At 39.1% G+C, this 14,656-nt stretch overlaps 1 protein-coding gene across 2 annotated transcripts; it reads right to left on the bottom strand.

Moving 5' to 3' along the window:
- Positions 1 to 7,790: 7,790 nt before the first annotated feature.
- Positions 7,791 to 13,425, bottom strand: LOC148880794 (rust resistance kinase Lr10-like). Of its 2 annotated transcripts, XM_088962818.1 has the most exons (3): positions 12,168 to 13,425; positions 9,244 to 9,270; positions 7,791 to 9,055 (listed from the first exon to the last, which is right to left on the bottom strand). In XM_088962818.1, exons 1-3 carry the CDS (start codon positions 12,889 to 12,891, stop codon positions 7,929 to 7,931), a joined length of 1,878 nt encoding a protein of 625 aa, XP_088818944.1. In that variant the 5' UTR covers positions 12,892 to 13,425; the 3' UTR covers positions 7,791 to 7,928. The 2 variants fall into 2 exon arrangements, with proteins under 2 accessions (XP_088818944.1, XP_088818945.1); XM_088962819.1 differs by lacking the exon at positions 9,244 to 9,270.
- Between the last annotated feature and the right edge of the window lie 1,231 nt (positions 13,426 to 14,656).

Raw genomic sequence — 14,656 nt, 5'->3', positions numbered from 1 at the left:
AAATAGGGCAAAATCTAATTAAACCAGCATAAAATTTCATGCAAAAACCTCATAAAATATAGATAAATTGTAGGTTCATCACTCTCGATCTCCTCAGAGGTCTTTGGAGACATCTTCTTGGAGAGATTGACTCCATGCCTGAAAGGAACATTTCCTTTTTTGGAGTTTTCCATGCTGTATTCCTTGACTATTTTGTCAATATAAGCAGATTGGGATAATCCTTTTATCCGCTTCAATCTATCTCTATAGAGTCGAAGACCCAGTATATAGGAGGCTTCTCCATGGTGTTTCATGGAGAATTGCTGTGATAGCCATACTTTTATCGTAGTTAACATTCCTACATCATTCCCAATGAGTAGAATGTCATCTACATACAAAACCAGAAACGTAACCTTATCACCACTGGTCTTCCTGTAAACATAGGGTTCATCCGGATTTTGCTCAAAATCAAACTTTTTGACCGTAGAGTCAAATCAGATGTTCTAACTTCTAGAAGCTTGCTTGAGTCCATATATGGATCCATTCAACTTACAGACCATGTGTTCCTATACCGCAACTACAGAACCTTGCGGTTGCTGCATATAGATATCTTCAGTAAGATCTCCATTCGGGAACGCTGTTTTGACATCCATCTGCCAAATCTCATAGTCATAGTAAGCCGCTATAGCTAGCAGGATCCTAATGGATTTAAGCATGGCCACGGGCGAAAAGGTTTCCTCATAATCGATGCCTTCTTTCTGAGTGTATACTTTTGCCACTAGACGAGCTTTGTAGGTCTCAACCCTGCCATCGGGGCCCTTCTTCCTCTTGTAGATCCATTTGCAACCAATTGCTTTTACCCCGGAGGGCGGATCCACTAGAGTCCAGACTCCATTGGTCTCCATTGAGTCCATCTCAGCTCTCATGGCATCTAACCATTTAAGGGAGTCTATGTCCAACATAGCTTTCGTATAACTCACGGGATCCTCTTCACTAGTCATGGTTTCGACTAGGTAACTATCCTGATCGTAACCAAAACGGACCGGTGGCCTGGACACCCGGGTAGATCTTCTAGGTTGGTCACTACCTGGAACTTGTGGGACATCTCCCACTGCATCAGAGCTCTCCTCATCAAGAACAATTTCCTGACGAAGATTGTCCAGGATGTAGTCATTTTCCAAGAATTGTGCATTTTGACTGCAGAACACCTTCTGCTCACTTGGATCTTAGAATAGGTAGCCCACTGAGCCCTTTGGGTAGCCTACGAATAGGCAACGGCTGGTCTTGGATTCCAATTTGTTCGGATTCGTTCTTTTAACGTGAGTCGGACAACCCCAAATCTTCAAGTGTCGTACACTTGGTTTCTTTCCAGTCCAAAGCTCATAGGGAGTCTTAGGAACCAATTTGGTTGGAACCCAGTTCAGCATGTATATCGCAGTCTCTAATGCGTATCCCCAAAAGGATATGGGTAACTCTGAATGGATGAGAAGTGACTGGACCATATCTAATAGGGTCCTATTCCTCCTCTCTGAAACATCGTTAAGTTGTGGTGTAGCAGGAGGAGCTAACTGTGATACTATCCCATTTACCTTTAAGTAGTCCCTGAATTCGTCAAAGAGATATTCGCTGCCTCGATCTGATTGAAGGAACTTAATTTCTCTCCCTAACTGTTTCTCGACCTCTTGTCTGAACTCTTAGAACTTTTCAAAGGATTTAGACTTATGTCTCATTAGGTACACGTAACCATACCAAGAATGGTCATCGGTGAAAGTTATGAAATACACATGTTGGTTACGGGTCCTAACACTCAGGGGACCACATACATCAGTATGTATAAGGTCAAGCGTGCCTGTACATCATTCATGCTTACCGTTAAATGACCTCTTTGTCATCTTACCCTGAAGGCAAGGCTCACAAGTGGGAAGATCTTCTATAGTTAGAAAATTCAAAGGACCATCCTTTACCAGTCTTGTGATTCGGTCAATACCGATATGGCCAAGTCGGTAATGCCATAGGCACGTGGGATTAACTGTATCACGTGCTGTTTTCTTGGGGATTTCAGCCAATGTAGTTTCGGCTATGTTAGTTTCTAGAGAAGGATGTAGAACATAGAGACCGTTCTCTAGTTCCCCATATGCGATGAATTTATTGTTTATTTTAATAGTAATCGTATCACTGAAAAAGACAGAATATCCATCCGCACACAGTTTTGAGACAGAAATCAAATTTCTTCTTAGATTTTGCACAAAAAGACAATCTTTAAGTACAATATTTACTTCTCTAAATTTTAATTCTACGGTGCCTATTGTTGTAGCTGCAACGCTTGCAGAAGTCCCCAAGTAGAGCATCACTTCTCCATCATTCAGCCTTCTGCTTACCTTGAACCCCTACAGTGAGTTACACGCATGAGTTGAAGCCCCAGAGTCAATACACCAGGACGCAGAAGCCACCAATAAGTTGGTTTCTATGACACAAGATTCGAAATTACCTTTCTTGGATTCCAGGTACTGAGGACAATTCCTCTTCCAGTGGCTGGTTTGTTTGCAGAAGTGGCATGCATCTGTTGTCCTATCCTTCTTCTGCTTCTTGGGCTTGGTAGTGTTCTTCTAAGGCTTCTTTTCCTTTCTCTTTTTCTTGCCCGTTTTGTTAGATTTAACAAGCATCACCACAAGCTCATCCTTCTTAAGTAAGTCCTCGGCCCTTTGCAACATATTGTTGAGCTCTTGGACGCTGACATTCAGCTTGTTCATATTGTAGTTTAATATGAACCCATTGAAGGAAGAGGGCAAGGAGTTCAGAATGGCATCCACTTGAGTGCAAAGATCTAGCCCGGATCCAAGGGCTTCCAGATCGTTAATGTATCCCATCATCCGAAGACAATGGTCGTGAACTTTCTGCCCCTTGGACATCTGAGCGGTCATGAACATTTTCAAGACCTTCTGCCGAGTAGAACGGTTCTGCTCTCCATACATTGCTTTCAGACTGTCCAATATGTCCTTAGCGAGTTCGATCTGATCGAACTGCCTCTGTATTGAGTTGTCCAAAGAAGCAGTGACATAGCAGCGGGCTAGGGAGTTTTTATCCTCCCAATCTTGGAATTCTCTCCTACGGGCTTCAGAAGCCCTATCACCCGGACGCTCCGGGGCAGGAGACTTGACTACCTTGTCCAATTTTTCAGATGTTAAAACCAGCATTAGGTTACGGTACTAGTCGGCATAGTTTGGGCCCTTAAGCTTGTTGTTGTCAAGAAGCTTTGCAAATTGTCCATTTGCCATTTTCTGATAAAACAACAAATATCAGTCCACAACCTTATTTGATTCATGTTCATATCACAGACATGGATTTTAATCTATGTTCCATTCCCATTTGTTCATCTCTGATTTTTCCCTCCTTCTCAGGGACGGAAACAACGACTTGTCTCTGGAAATGTGGGAAACCACATAGGGTGCATGGAGCCAACTGTTTCAGCTGCAAAACCCCACCACCTTTCTGTGAAGGATCATATCCACTCATCATATGAGTTTTCCCTTTGGCCTCTGTCAGACAAGGTCCAGAGCCGTTTTCAGGTAAACCTTTCTGTCCAGTGAGTGCCCACCCATCATATTCGTGAACGCCAAAGTACCGTGAGAGAGTTCTCATTTTCTGGTGAAGCCCCTCCCACATCGGTCTATGATGCCGCTATCATCTTATGAAACACTTGGACAAGCCCAACAGCAAATGGATAGCCCATTTTCTGGTGCGTTTCCTCATTACTGAAGGACCCATCCTCATGCTAATGATGGAAGTCCTTTAGAGAGTTCATCACATGAATCTCCCTATCACGTGCACTCATATTTACTGGAGGGAACAAGAATTACGCCCTAGTTTATTTTAGGTCAAACCAAAGTGACTTCTACTGACTTTCATAAAGGCAGATTTCAGTGGGCCTAAATCGGCTAGGGTTCCGCACGTAACCTCTTCAGGAGGTGTGGGGCCGACCATTGAGGGAGGTAATCCAATGACCAGGAGGGACACCATGGCAATGATGTGCATTCAACCATGGTGTGCGCAAGAGCCACTATCGAATCTGCATGGGCCAAATACTTATGGCCCATGAACGTAGCACATCACACATCCATACATCACATGTAGGGAGGAATTGATCCAATCAATTAATTATCTGTAAAAACCCATTTGAAGCCCATTTTAATCCGTAATATTAACAATTAATATCATCTAGGTATATGGGCTGAATTAGGGCTACCCAGTTCGGCCCATATAGCTTTATCCTTTGAAGTGGGCTTTTGATAGTTTTAACAATTTAAAACTGGGCCTTACAGGTTGGGCCGAATTAAATATCCAATTAATTATCAATCCTTAGGCCCATTAAACAAAAAAATAGGGCTGATATTCAGCCTTGATCGAACCCTAGATTCGGTCCAAACAATTTGAACCAACCTTGGTTCGAATGGGTCTAGGGTTTGATCTTTAATTAAATCTTTAATTCAAGAAAACAAACTGAAATTAAAGAACTGATGAAACAAAACAAGAATCAATTAATCCAGGGCTGTTCGTACAATCCATCTTGCAAAACAGAGGTTAGATAACAGAATGCAGTTTCACAAACTGCAAATCGCAAGTAGCGAATGTCCCATCTGCGAAATCTCCTTCCTTGCGTCGCCATCTTCGATCCAAAATAAAATAAAAAAATAGAAAACCTAATTTTTATTATAATTACATCAGATTGAATACCTAATACATTGATTCTAAAAATAAAAAAAAAAATTATTTACAGACCAAATGTAATGAATAAATCAAGAAACTGCAAATCTTGTAGGTTCCCTGTGCAAACCAAGAATTCGATCTCCTCTTGTACGAACAACCCATAAATCAAGAAAATCATAAAGAACTATTATAAACAATAATCAGATTTACATAAAATTTAATTTCAGATTATTTGCCCATAATTTTGGGAGCAAATTCCCAAAAACACTTATCTGCGCAAATTGGGTAGAACACCTTCTGCCCATTTGCGTAGGTTCAGATCTGAGTTAAATTGATTCAAGATTTGAACCTGGGCTCTGATACCACTAAAGGGATGGGATATCCATCACATGGATGCCCAAGTCTTGCAGAATGGACTCGGCAAATTTTAAAAAAATTTCTCCCATCTTCGCAGGGAATCAAATTTCCTATTTTAGAAAAACATATTTTTCAAGGATCAATCTTTATATAAATATATTTTAAAAAAACAAAATCTCAACAATTGAAATCGGCTACCGGCAGTCTTGGTTTCCATCAGAGAGAGTGCATCCCCGATCATTACCTTTGTCCGACAAAGGGGCTGATCCTGTCACTATGATCACCCACTTAGATGAATTCTCGGACTGTCCCAACATACTCAGGTTTTGACCCCCGCTAAGGATCTCACTAATTGGTACATCAAAGATAGCCCAATCCGACACCTAGTGTAGTATCATAATCGAGTCTAGGGGTCAGGTGTAACTTTCCAGTTTTGCCCATCTATCTCCAAGGTCCAGGGCAATACTGGAAATCTGGCCCGGTTCAAAGGTTCTATTAATCCTACATTACATGTGCTTCGGGTCTCACCCTGGTAGCTGAGACAAGCCACCCCAACAGTTGGCAGCACACCAGTGTCAGCCTTGGCAGGATAAATCTCCCCAGACTTACCCAATGGCTGTGATCATTCTAAACTAACACAAGTCTCACTAAGTGTCCAGTTTAAGGGTATTACACAGAAACACACCACAGGAACATGAATCAAATGTGTACTTTATTCATTTACAATAAATTCATAATGTACATATTTCTGATTGAAGCTAAGGGCATACAACTGTCTAACATTCGTATTAGAAATCTGAAATTCTTTTGGGCATTCTTTTGTTACAAATCATTCAAAAAACTAGTCATCAAAAGTACTTTTTGGAAGTATTTTGTGAAAACTGTGCCTTAAAAGTGCTTTCTAGAAGGAATTTGTGAAAACAAATCCTTAAAAGTGTTTTCTGAAAATAATTTGTGAAAGTTACTCCCTAAAAGTACTTTCTGGAAGTATTTTGTGAAAACTAGTCCTTAAAAGTACTTTTTAGAAGAAATTTGTGAAAGCTACTCCCTAAAAACACTTTCTGAAAGTATTTTGTGAAAATTGGTCATTAAAAGTGCTTTCTGAAAGTAATTTGTGAAAACAGCACCATAAAAGAGCTTTTTGAAAGTATTTTGTGAAAACTGCGCCTTGAAAGTGCTTTCTAGAAGTACTTTGATGAAAATTGATCATTGAAAATGTTTTTTGAAAGTATTTATTATTATTACGATGATCAACCTTTTAGAAGCATGGGCTGCATGGGAGGCTATCAACATCATGATTAACTTCAAGGACCAGCAAATCACCATCGAAGGAGACTCTAAACTGCTTATAGATTGTTTCAATGGTCGAGTCTCACCCCCTTGGAGATTGGTTAGCATCATTAGGGAGTGTTGAAACCTTGTTGAGTTTTTTAACCTTAATATCATATTCAAGTATATGTATCGGGAAGTGAATCAGTTGGTTGATTGATTAGCTCGTAAAGCTCTTAATAATCGAGAGAATAATAATGAGTTAAGGACATGTGGTTTTTATTTTACTTGTGAAGCGGATGTAAGGGAAAGAGATACCCTAAGTTTATGTAGCTCACCTTTTTCCATAAAAAAGAAAAAGAAAAAAGATGGTTCTGAGAAAAATGTATGAGTGAAGTTTATCTATATAGTTGAGGAGCAGCCATAGCCATATGATAAGTATAAGGAGGAATTAATAATTATGGGGTGGACTTTGACCCATTTGTCTTGAGGTATGAGTGAAGTTTATCTATGCTCATGTTCCAAGGATGGTTCCCAGCATTTTACTACTTGTGACCAATTATGTCATTTTCTAAGTCAGCCTTGAACTTGAAGCAAAGTATATATGAAAAGTCAGTCTTCAACGGCGGTTGATCAGCCATGGAATAGCTATTGAGAGGGAGGAATAATAGTAATAATATATAATTTGTGGACTTGACCCATCACTTTGACTATATATCTTCCACGTGTTTATGCCAAGGAAATTGTTTCCGGGCACATTATTAGTGAACATATGTAAGTCATTCTTAAGTCAGCCTTGAAGATATCAGTCAATGCCAACACTTTCAAAAATTTTGGATATTATAATTCCAGGTGTGAATTTGTCTGACACTGGGTCTTTTGATGGGTTTAGGGCCCATTACGTATCACATATCTTACGCATGTTTCAAGGGGGGGACCGCTATTGAGGCCCTGTTTGTATTCTTTCAGTTTCTGAACTCCTTTGACTCTTACGGTGTCATCGATCTTATTCACTGCGTTCGCAACGGAAGTCATATTGGTGATATTTTGCTTAATTGTATCCGTCATTTAGCTAACTGAGTTTGTAACGGAAGTCATCAGGGATTGGTAAGAATAGGCGAACCAAAGCGGGGCATTTAACAGAGAGCTTCAAAATGAACCTGATTGAGGTCGTTGAGAAGGAAGAAGAAGGAGGGAGAAAGGAAGTTGCTACTACCATTGAGAAAGAAAAGCGGTTGCACATCTTTAGAACAGCAGCGGCGGTATAAGGAAACCCTAGATCTTTAAATTTGATTTAAGAGTAAAATTGTCATTTCTGTTAAAACAATAGAGGTAGCATTAAACAATAATCAAACAATAGGGTTATACTTAATTAACTAAATCATAAGGATAATTTAAGAAATTTACCCTATTTTAAAAATATATGCAAAACAATATGCGGGTCTACTACAGAATAAAACAAAGAGGACAGCATCAATAATTCATCAAAATTTTTAATATTATTTATCTATCCAAAAACTAAATACTTCATTAAATTATTCTAGGAGTTCCTTCTATAAACAATATAGTCAAACTGAAGGATCAAGGATGAGCACTGTTGCAACTTAATTCCCAAACCATCATTCAGCAATAACTGTTAATCCTCCTTGGTGTAAGGGTTTCTTAGTATTCAACATACTAGTGTTGATTGAAGTTGCAGAGGCAAAAGGATTGGGTGGCATGCTCAAGCTTTCTGCATCTCCCTCCAACATCTGAACAACATCCTTCATTGAAGGACGATCTGCTGGATACCATTGAATGCACCAAAGTGCCACAGTAGTTAATTTCTTTACTATCCTAGAATTAGAATCTCCATCTTCATCTTCCCGGATTTCCAACTCTTCCCCTTGAATGAGTCGATTGTAAATCCATTCAGGGAAGTACACTTGGCTGGTCCTCTCTGCTCTAAGATCAATGTTCTTTCTCCCTCCAACCATTTCAAGCAACAACATTCCAAAACTATAGACATCCGATTTATAAGAGACATTCCCAAAGTTCCTAGAAAACACTTCAGGTGCAATGTAGCCCATGGTCCCTCTTGCAGTTGTCATGGACACAACACTTACATCCTTGGAGCACAATTTTGCCAAACCAAAATCAGAGATCTTTGGGTTGAGGCTATGATCTAACAAGATATTATGGGGTTTAATATCGAAATGGAGGATACGTTGCTCACACCCTTGATGAAGATAGTCGATTCCCTTCGCAATTCCGACAGCAATAATATGAAGCTTCTCCCACCCAAGGGAAGGATTCTTGGCATCCCTTGAAAAGATGAATTTCTCTAGTGACTCATTGGGCAAGAACTCATAAACGAGAGCTCGTCTGAATCCATCTGCACAGAAGCCCACTAGACGGACCACATTGACATGGTGAATCCTACCAATGGTTCCCACTTCATTAATGAATTCCTCCCCATTTCCCTTGGAGTTGTTCAGGACCTTAACTGCAACTAGAATGTCATTGGAGAGATTGCCTTTGAAAACACTGCCATAACCTCCTTGACCCAATTTGTCCTTGAAATTATTTGTGATCCTCTTAATTTCAGCGTATGAGTACCTTGAAGGCTTGAGAGCTTTGTAGTCATCCAAAAACTTCTCAACCATGGCTTGATTCTGCTTTTCCACTTTGTTTGAAGCGTAGACATGATAAACTTTGATGAGCATTAATGTTGCTACTACAAGAAGCACGATGCCGATTGTTATACCTAAACAAGCAATAGATAGTAAGAAACAGAGCAACAGCTTCTTAATAACAAAGATGAAGCTTTAAAGGTTACGCTCAGATTGGAAAGAGTGTATATACAAATATGTACAGTAAAAATACAAGGTTTATCAATACAAATTTGTATTTACGCTCTTCCCAAACTTAGACATAGATGCAAATCAGCTTTACCTATCACGATTTGCTTGGTAGATGAACCTGCAAGCAGCCATGACATCAATCAGCTGTCAGTCAATATATGGTCAATTCTTAAGTAGATATCATCTTTCTTTGATGATTATCAAATGCAGTGTTTTCAAAACTGGACCGGACGGTCTGACTGGAAAAGCCGGGAGTCGGTCACTTGATCGGTTTCGTTTCACCTAAAACTGTTTTTTGGCAAAAAAAAACTGTTGATCTGTTCAGTGGACCGCTGACTCGGGCAGTTGAACCATCGAACCATCAATCTAGACAACAGTTTTGATCATTTTTTGCTTTTTTAATTTTTTTTTTTAGAATGGGCTGTCCATTCAACCAGGGAACCGGCCTTTTCTGTCTGGTCCAGTTTTAAAAACCATGATCAAATGCACTTATTTGCACCTTAAACAAGTAAATTAGACAATAGCTTGTATTGATTGTATTATCAAGTCATAATTTTTTTTTTCTGATATTTTTCAAGAATGAAGATACAATTTTGTAGGACTTGAGCTACTACATGTGGCAATATAATCTAGATTGGTGGAATGCAATTCATGGAGAAGATGAGAGCTGAAAGTCTAAGGGTCCATTTGGTTCACAGTTGGAATCGAAATCAAAATAAGAATTGAAATACTTCAGAATGGGAATGAATGGAATGAATTATTCCCATAGTCTGTTTGGTTCAGATAGGAATCAGAATGGACATTGTAATAAGTTGGGGTTTCATTCCCAACAAAAAGGAGAGAATCAAATGGGAGATTGTCATTCCACCAGGAATGGAAATGGGATTCTGATTCTGCCCAACCAAACAGTTAAAATCAAAATGACCCATTCCAATTCCTATTTTGGATCCATATTCCCACAAATCAAATGGGCCCTAAAATCTAGGCATTTAAATATACACACATATTTGGATATATCAATATATATATATAGCAAGACGGTCCATGTCACCTTGCCACTCCTTGCTCCATTACCCCAATCATGAATTCTCCTTGACTCTTTCTCTCCTCTCCCCCTTCCCACCACTCCCAATTTGCCATCTCAATGCCCTCTTTCTTCATTCCTCTCCCCTCTCATTGGGTTCTCCCCCCCCCCCCCCCCAATTAATGTCTCTTACTTTCTATAACAACTTAAGTTCTTTACTTAATTAGCTCAATATATGTTTTATCCTCTCCTTCAATTCTAATATCTAACTCCCCTCTATTCTCTCCACTTTCTAATAAAAATGGGGCCATAATTTATTAAGATTTTTGTTTTTTCAAATTAAACAATATTTATATCAATAGACATGATTTCAAGCAAATTAAAGAGAGGGGAATAAGAGGAATTTCATGATTTCATTAAACTTCTACAATAATAATTTATTGATAAAAGATATTACTAATTAGCGTAATTTACTAATTTCTATAAAATCAATAATTATAGTTAACAATTATCAAATAATATAGGGAAACTCTTTAACTAACAACCCATAATTATTTCTTAAATAAGTAATTAAAAGATTAAAAAACTAATCTATGAAAAAAATATTCTCCAAAACCATTTAAATAATAGTCCATTATTATTTTTATTATTATTCAACTAAATAATTATTAAAAAATTTAGGAAAATTAAATTAAGAAGCTAATCTATCAGAAAATTTTCCATAATTATTTAAATAACAATCCATTATTATTATTATTTCAATAAATAATTATTAAATAATTTAGGAAAATTATTAAGTCTATCCACACTAATCTAGACCACTTGGTTGACTTCGATCAACCTGGTTTTACATTAATTAACAACAACTGGTTCACTTTTAATTAAAAATAATGTAATTTACCATAATTACATTAATTTACTAAAATTACATTTACTTTGATTAATAGTAAATAATTTAGACTTAAAAAGTAGATAGTTTACATTAATTTATTGTTATTGTAAATAATTAATTTACTACACATTACTACTAATCAATAGCAATTTCAATAATTTTTTGAAAATTATCATAAAATATTGTAATTTATTGTTCTTTAATTTACTGTTAATTAATTGTAGGGATGGTGATTTTTCCTATAAATTGGGGCCCTATCCTGCCCTGCCTCGAACAAGGCAAGTTCTCTCAAATCTTAAATGGGGACGGGTAAAGACGGGTGGGGACAGAGAATATTTTTGTCCAAAATTAGGGATGGGGTTTGCATATACAATTCCCCAAACCCGATGGTAAATTAGTAAAATATAATTTAATATTGATTTTTAAAATATCTCTAGGTTTTTCTCATATTCTTATAATCCTAGGATATCATAATTTCATTTATAAAATACATCCAAACTTTCATAATTCAATTCCTAAAATACCCCCTTGTTCTCATAATCCTATTTATAAAATATACATAAATTAGATTTCTTTTTATATGATTGCCTTATAGACAAAGTTTGGAGATTTCCTAACCCCACTGAGAAATGGGTGCCTTGCCCCGAACCCATCTTGCCACTGGGTCAGGGGAGATGGAATAGAGTGTCTTGACTTATGGGAGCGAAGGGACAAGGAGAGTGCCCCCATCCCTTGCATCATATGCCCCCACTAGTAATATTATATAGGTCAGACCCGGCATGGGAGTGTAGGCCCAATGCCGTGTAAAATTTTCAAATTCGATAACCGACCTGCATCCTAATACGTGGGTGGGTCTAAAGAAAGATAGAAATCAGGCCCAATCCAAAAAAATTTCAAGCTAGGTTTCAAAACTATGATAGCAACTATCATCCTTTGCTTAGATCACATCCGATTTGATCGCAGCATTTGCTCCCACAATTGGTAAGGAGTGTAATACTTGATTATGGTATCATGCCAATTTCTTCATCTTCTCACAAAAGAAAAAGTAATTTATTATTTATATTTAAATTAAGGCAATTAATGAATGACACTAATTTACCTTGAGGCGGAAAGTCGAAGCATTGAGTTGTGGGAGCACTGACATTAGTGTGGTTGTTCAATCCGCAGGCTTTGCTCTCGGCTTCGCATTTTGAACAATCTGGTGCTTTCCATTTGATGAGTAACAAATCCCAGTTTGGATGATATGATGATTTAGTGTCCACTGAGACATTCCCAAAATTTTCGCAAGACGATAAAGACGGCAGGTCGTTCATCGACCAAGTGGAACCAACGGCATAAACTGGGTGAGCCGCAGAGACTCGTAGGCAATTGATCGGATACACTCCATCTCCTGATTCTGTGGCCGAGCAATTGAATAAAGAGTAGCTTTCAACATATTCATACCGCCGTTGGAAAGGAGATGATGAGAAATTGAGGTTTAGAAGCCGTTTAACGATGCAACCATGGGGATCATAAATCTCTATCACTTGGGATCTGTAATCAATGGCTTTTACGAAGAAGATTCCTGAAAACGGTAGATTCAGAACTGTTTCTTTGTTTTCGGAACAAGACAGCTCGAACCCAGGATAGCCACAGTGATCGGGCTGTCGCCCTCTTAGCCAGAATGGAAATCGGACGGAAGGGCCATTACCATGATCCTTGCAGCCTGATACCGTGCAGTTATCGACACTTGCTGATGCTGAGATGAATACGAGCAAGGCAAAGAGGATGAACAACTGCACATAATTTACAGGTGGCTGTATGGTAGTACTAATATAACCCATCTCCCAAAGGTTCTACTATTCACTAGCAGTGAAGAGATTGGTTAGAATATGTGGTTTCTGGGATATATGGATTCGATCGGTCAGGTTAAGTATGAAGTGGTTGCCGTGGCTAGCTCCCACCCGATCTTTTTAATTTATTGTCAACAAACCTAAACTGAAATAGCCTGGCTGTGATAATACAACTTCTTGGGCAGAGACTAGAAAAGATGAAGGGGAAAGAAATTTAACAAAGAGACTTGACGAATTCTCAAGTCTCTTTGTAATATGGCTGTTATTCACGGTTTTCATGGAGTAGCTGATTTTTGAGCCCTTGCGACCACTCAATGAAATACGCATAGGTCAGCGATGGAAAAAAATTAAAAAAAAAAAGAATGCTGCGACCACTACCTTGCCGGCCGGTTGCCCGTTGACATATTTCCATCGCTGGCATGTCGGAATTTCATCAGGGGCATCAAGGCAGTGCTGATCACAGCAACAGCACTCTGGAGTTTGGATAAGGGGAAGAAATGATTAGTATTTCCATAAGATATTGGCGAATAACATTAGGATCTTTGTTTTAAATTTACTTGACGAATGCTATTTTTTAAAATAATTAGAGTAAACGTGTTGAATCCTTCAAACCAAGTATAGCTTAAATCACATCCGCGCTCTATGAACGAGTTTAAATCAACCCCCTACAAGACTGCACCCCACAACGTCACACATCCCCACTGTGTATTTGGTAACATCTCCTGGCATTATCAATGGGAGATGTTTCGAATACACAGCGGGAATGTGATGTGGGACGTTGTGGGGTGCAGTCTTGTGGGAGATTGATTTGATCTCTCTATGAACGCCCTGCATACACATCTCAGCGTGTATTGGGTACATCTCCCAAAATTGTCATTGGGAGATTTTTTCAATACACGGTTGGATATGTTGTGAGGTGCATATGTGCATTCTTCCATTTATATAGTCAGATTCATTCTAAAATAAAGGAAACAGTACTAGTTACTAATCAATGTGCATGATATGGCCATGCCTAGAGGTGTAAGTTGAGCCATGCCGCCCATGGCCCGGCAGGACAGCCCAAAGGTCGTGCCAGGTCCGGCATGATGGTTCATGTCGTGCTAGGCATAGAGTTTTAGGTTCACGGGCTAGGCCGACATGGCACGACCGAGCAGGCTGTGCTACCCGTGGCCCACAGCACGGTCCATATGTATATTTTATATATATTTCTATAATATTATATAACTTATAATTATATAATAATATATAGTATATGATGCGGCACGATCTGTGCACTCCTAGCTGGCTGTGGACTAGCTCCTTGTTGGCAATGAGCGACACCTGAGAAGATGAAGAAGAAGGATTCCCGGGGATTTGCCCGACGGGAATACTCCGAAGCTTAAGTTAGAATGCTGGGGAGGAAGAAGAGAGAGAGTATAAAAGGCTAAGAGTGTAGATCGCGCTAGATCACTATGTCTCGAGATTAGCTCGTGAGCAAGTAAGAGTGCAAGTTTATATCTAATTCGAGCGAGAGTCTATCTCTCCACTTTGAGGGCTTTTATAGGGGTGTCCTTGTCAAATCAGGCGTAACCGCCACTGAGCTCCTGTCGCAACCGTTAGCTGCCAGGGCTGCGCAGGTGATCGTTACAACGTACTGCCTGCTCGGCTGAGTGACACGTCTTCGAAGGAACAGGCACGCCACCATCTGTTGAGAGACGTGGGGCAGACTGTCAATGGGGCAGGGACTGCGCCGTCAGTCGAGAGACGTGGCACAGTC

This window comes from Nelumbo lutea, chromosome 1 (genome assembly GCF_056320005.1).
Source record: "Nelumbo lutea isolate HS-2025 chromosome 1, American lotus-T2T, whole genome shotgun sequence".
NCBI lineage: Eukaryota > Viridiplantae > Streptophyta > Magnoliopsida > Proteales > Nelumbonaceae > Nelumbo > Nelumbo lutea.
Note: the sequence above shows the minus strand (reverse complement) of the source record. Positions and strands in the feature narration are given on the sequence as shown.

What these genes read in the sequence shown, in the direction of transcription:
- LOC148880794 (XM_088962818.1), bottom strand. Translation starts at nt 12,891, where the DNA reads ATGGGTTATATTAGTACTACCATACAGCCACCTGTAAATTATGTGCAG. An exon ending in CTTCGACTTTCCGCCTCAAG is followed by an intron (nt 9,271 to 12,167) that starts GTAAATTAGTGT and finishes GGCTGCTTGCAG; the next exon opens with GTTCATCTACCAAGCAAATC. An exon ending in TACCAAGCAAATCGTGATAG is followed by an intron (nt 9,056 to 9,243) that starts GTAAAGCTGATT and finishes TTGCTTGTTTAG; the next exon opens with GTATAACAATCGGCATCGTG.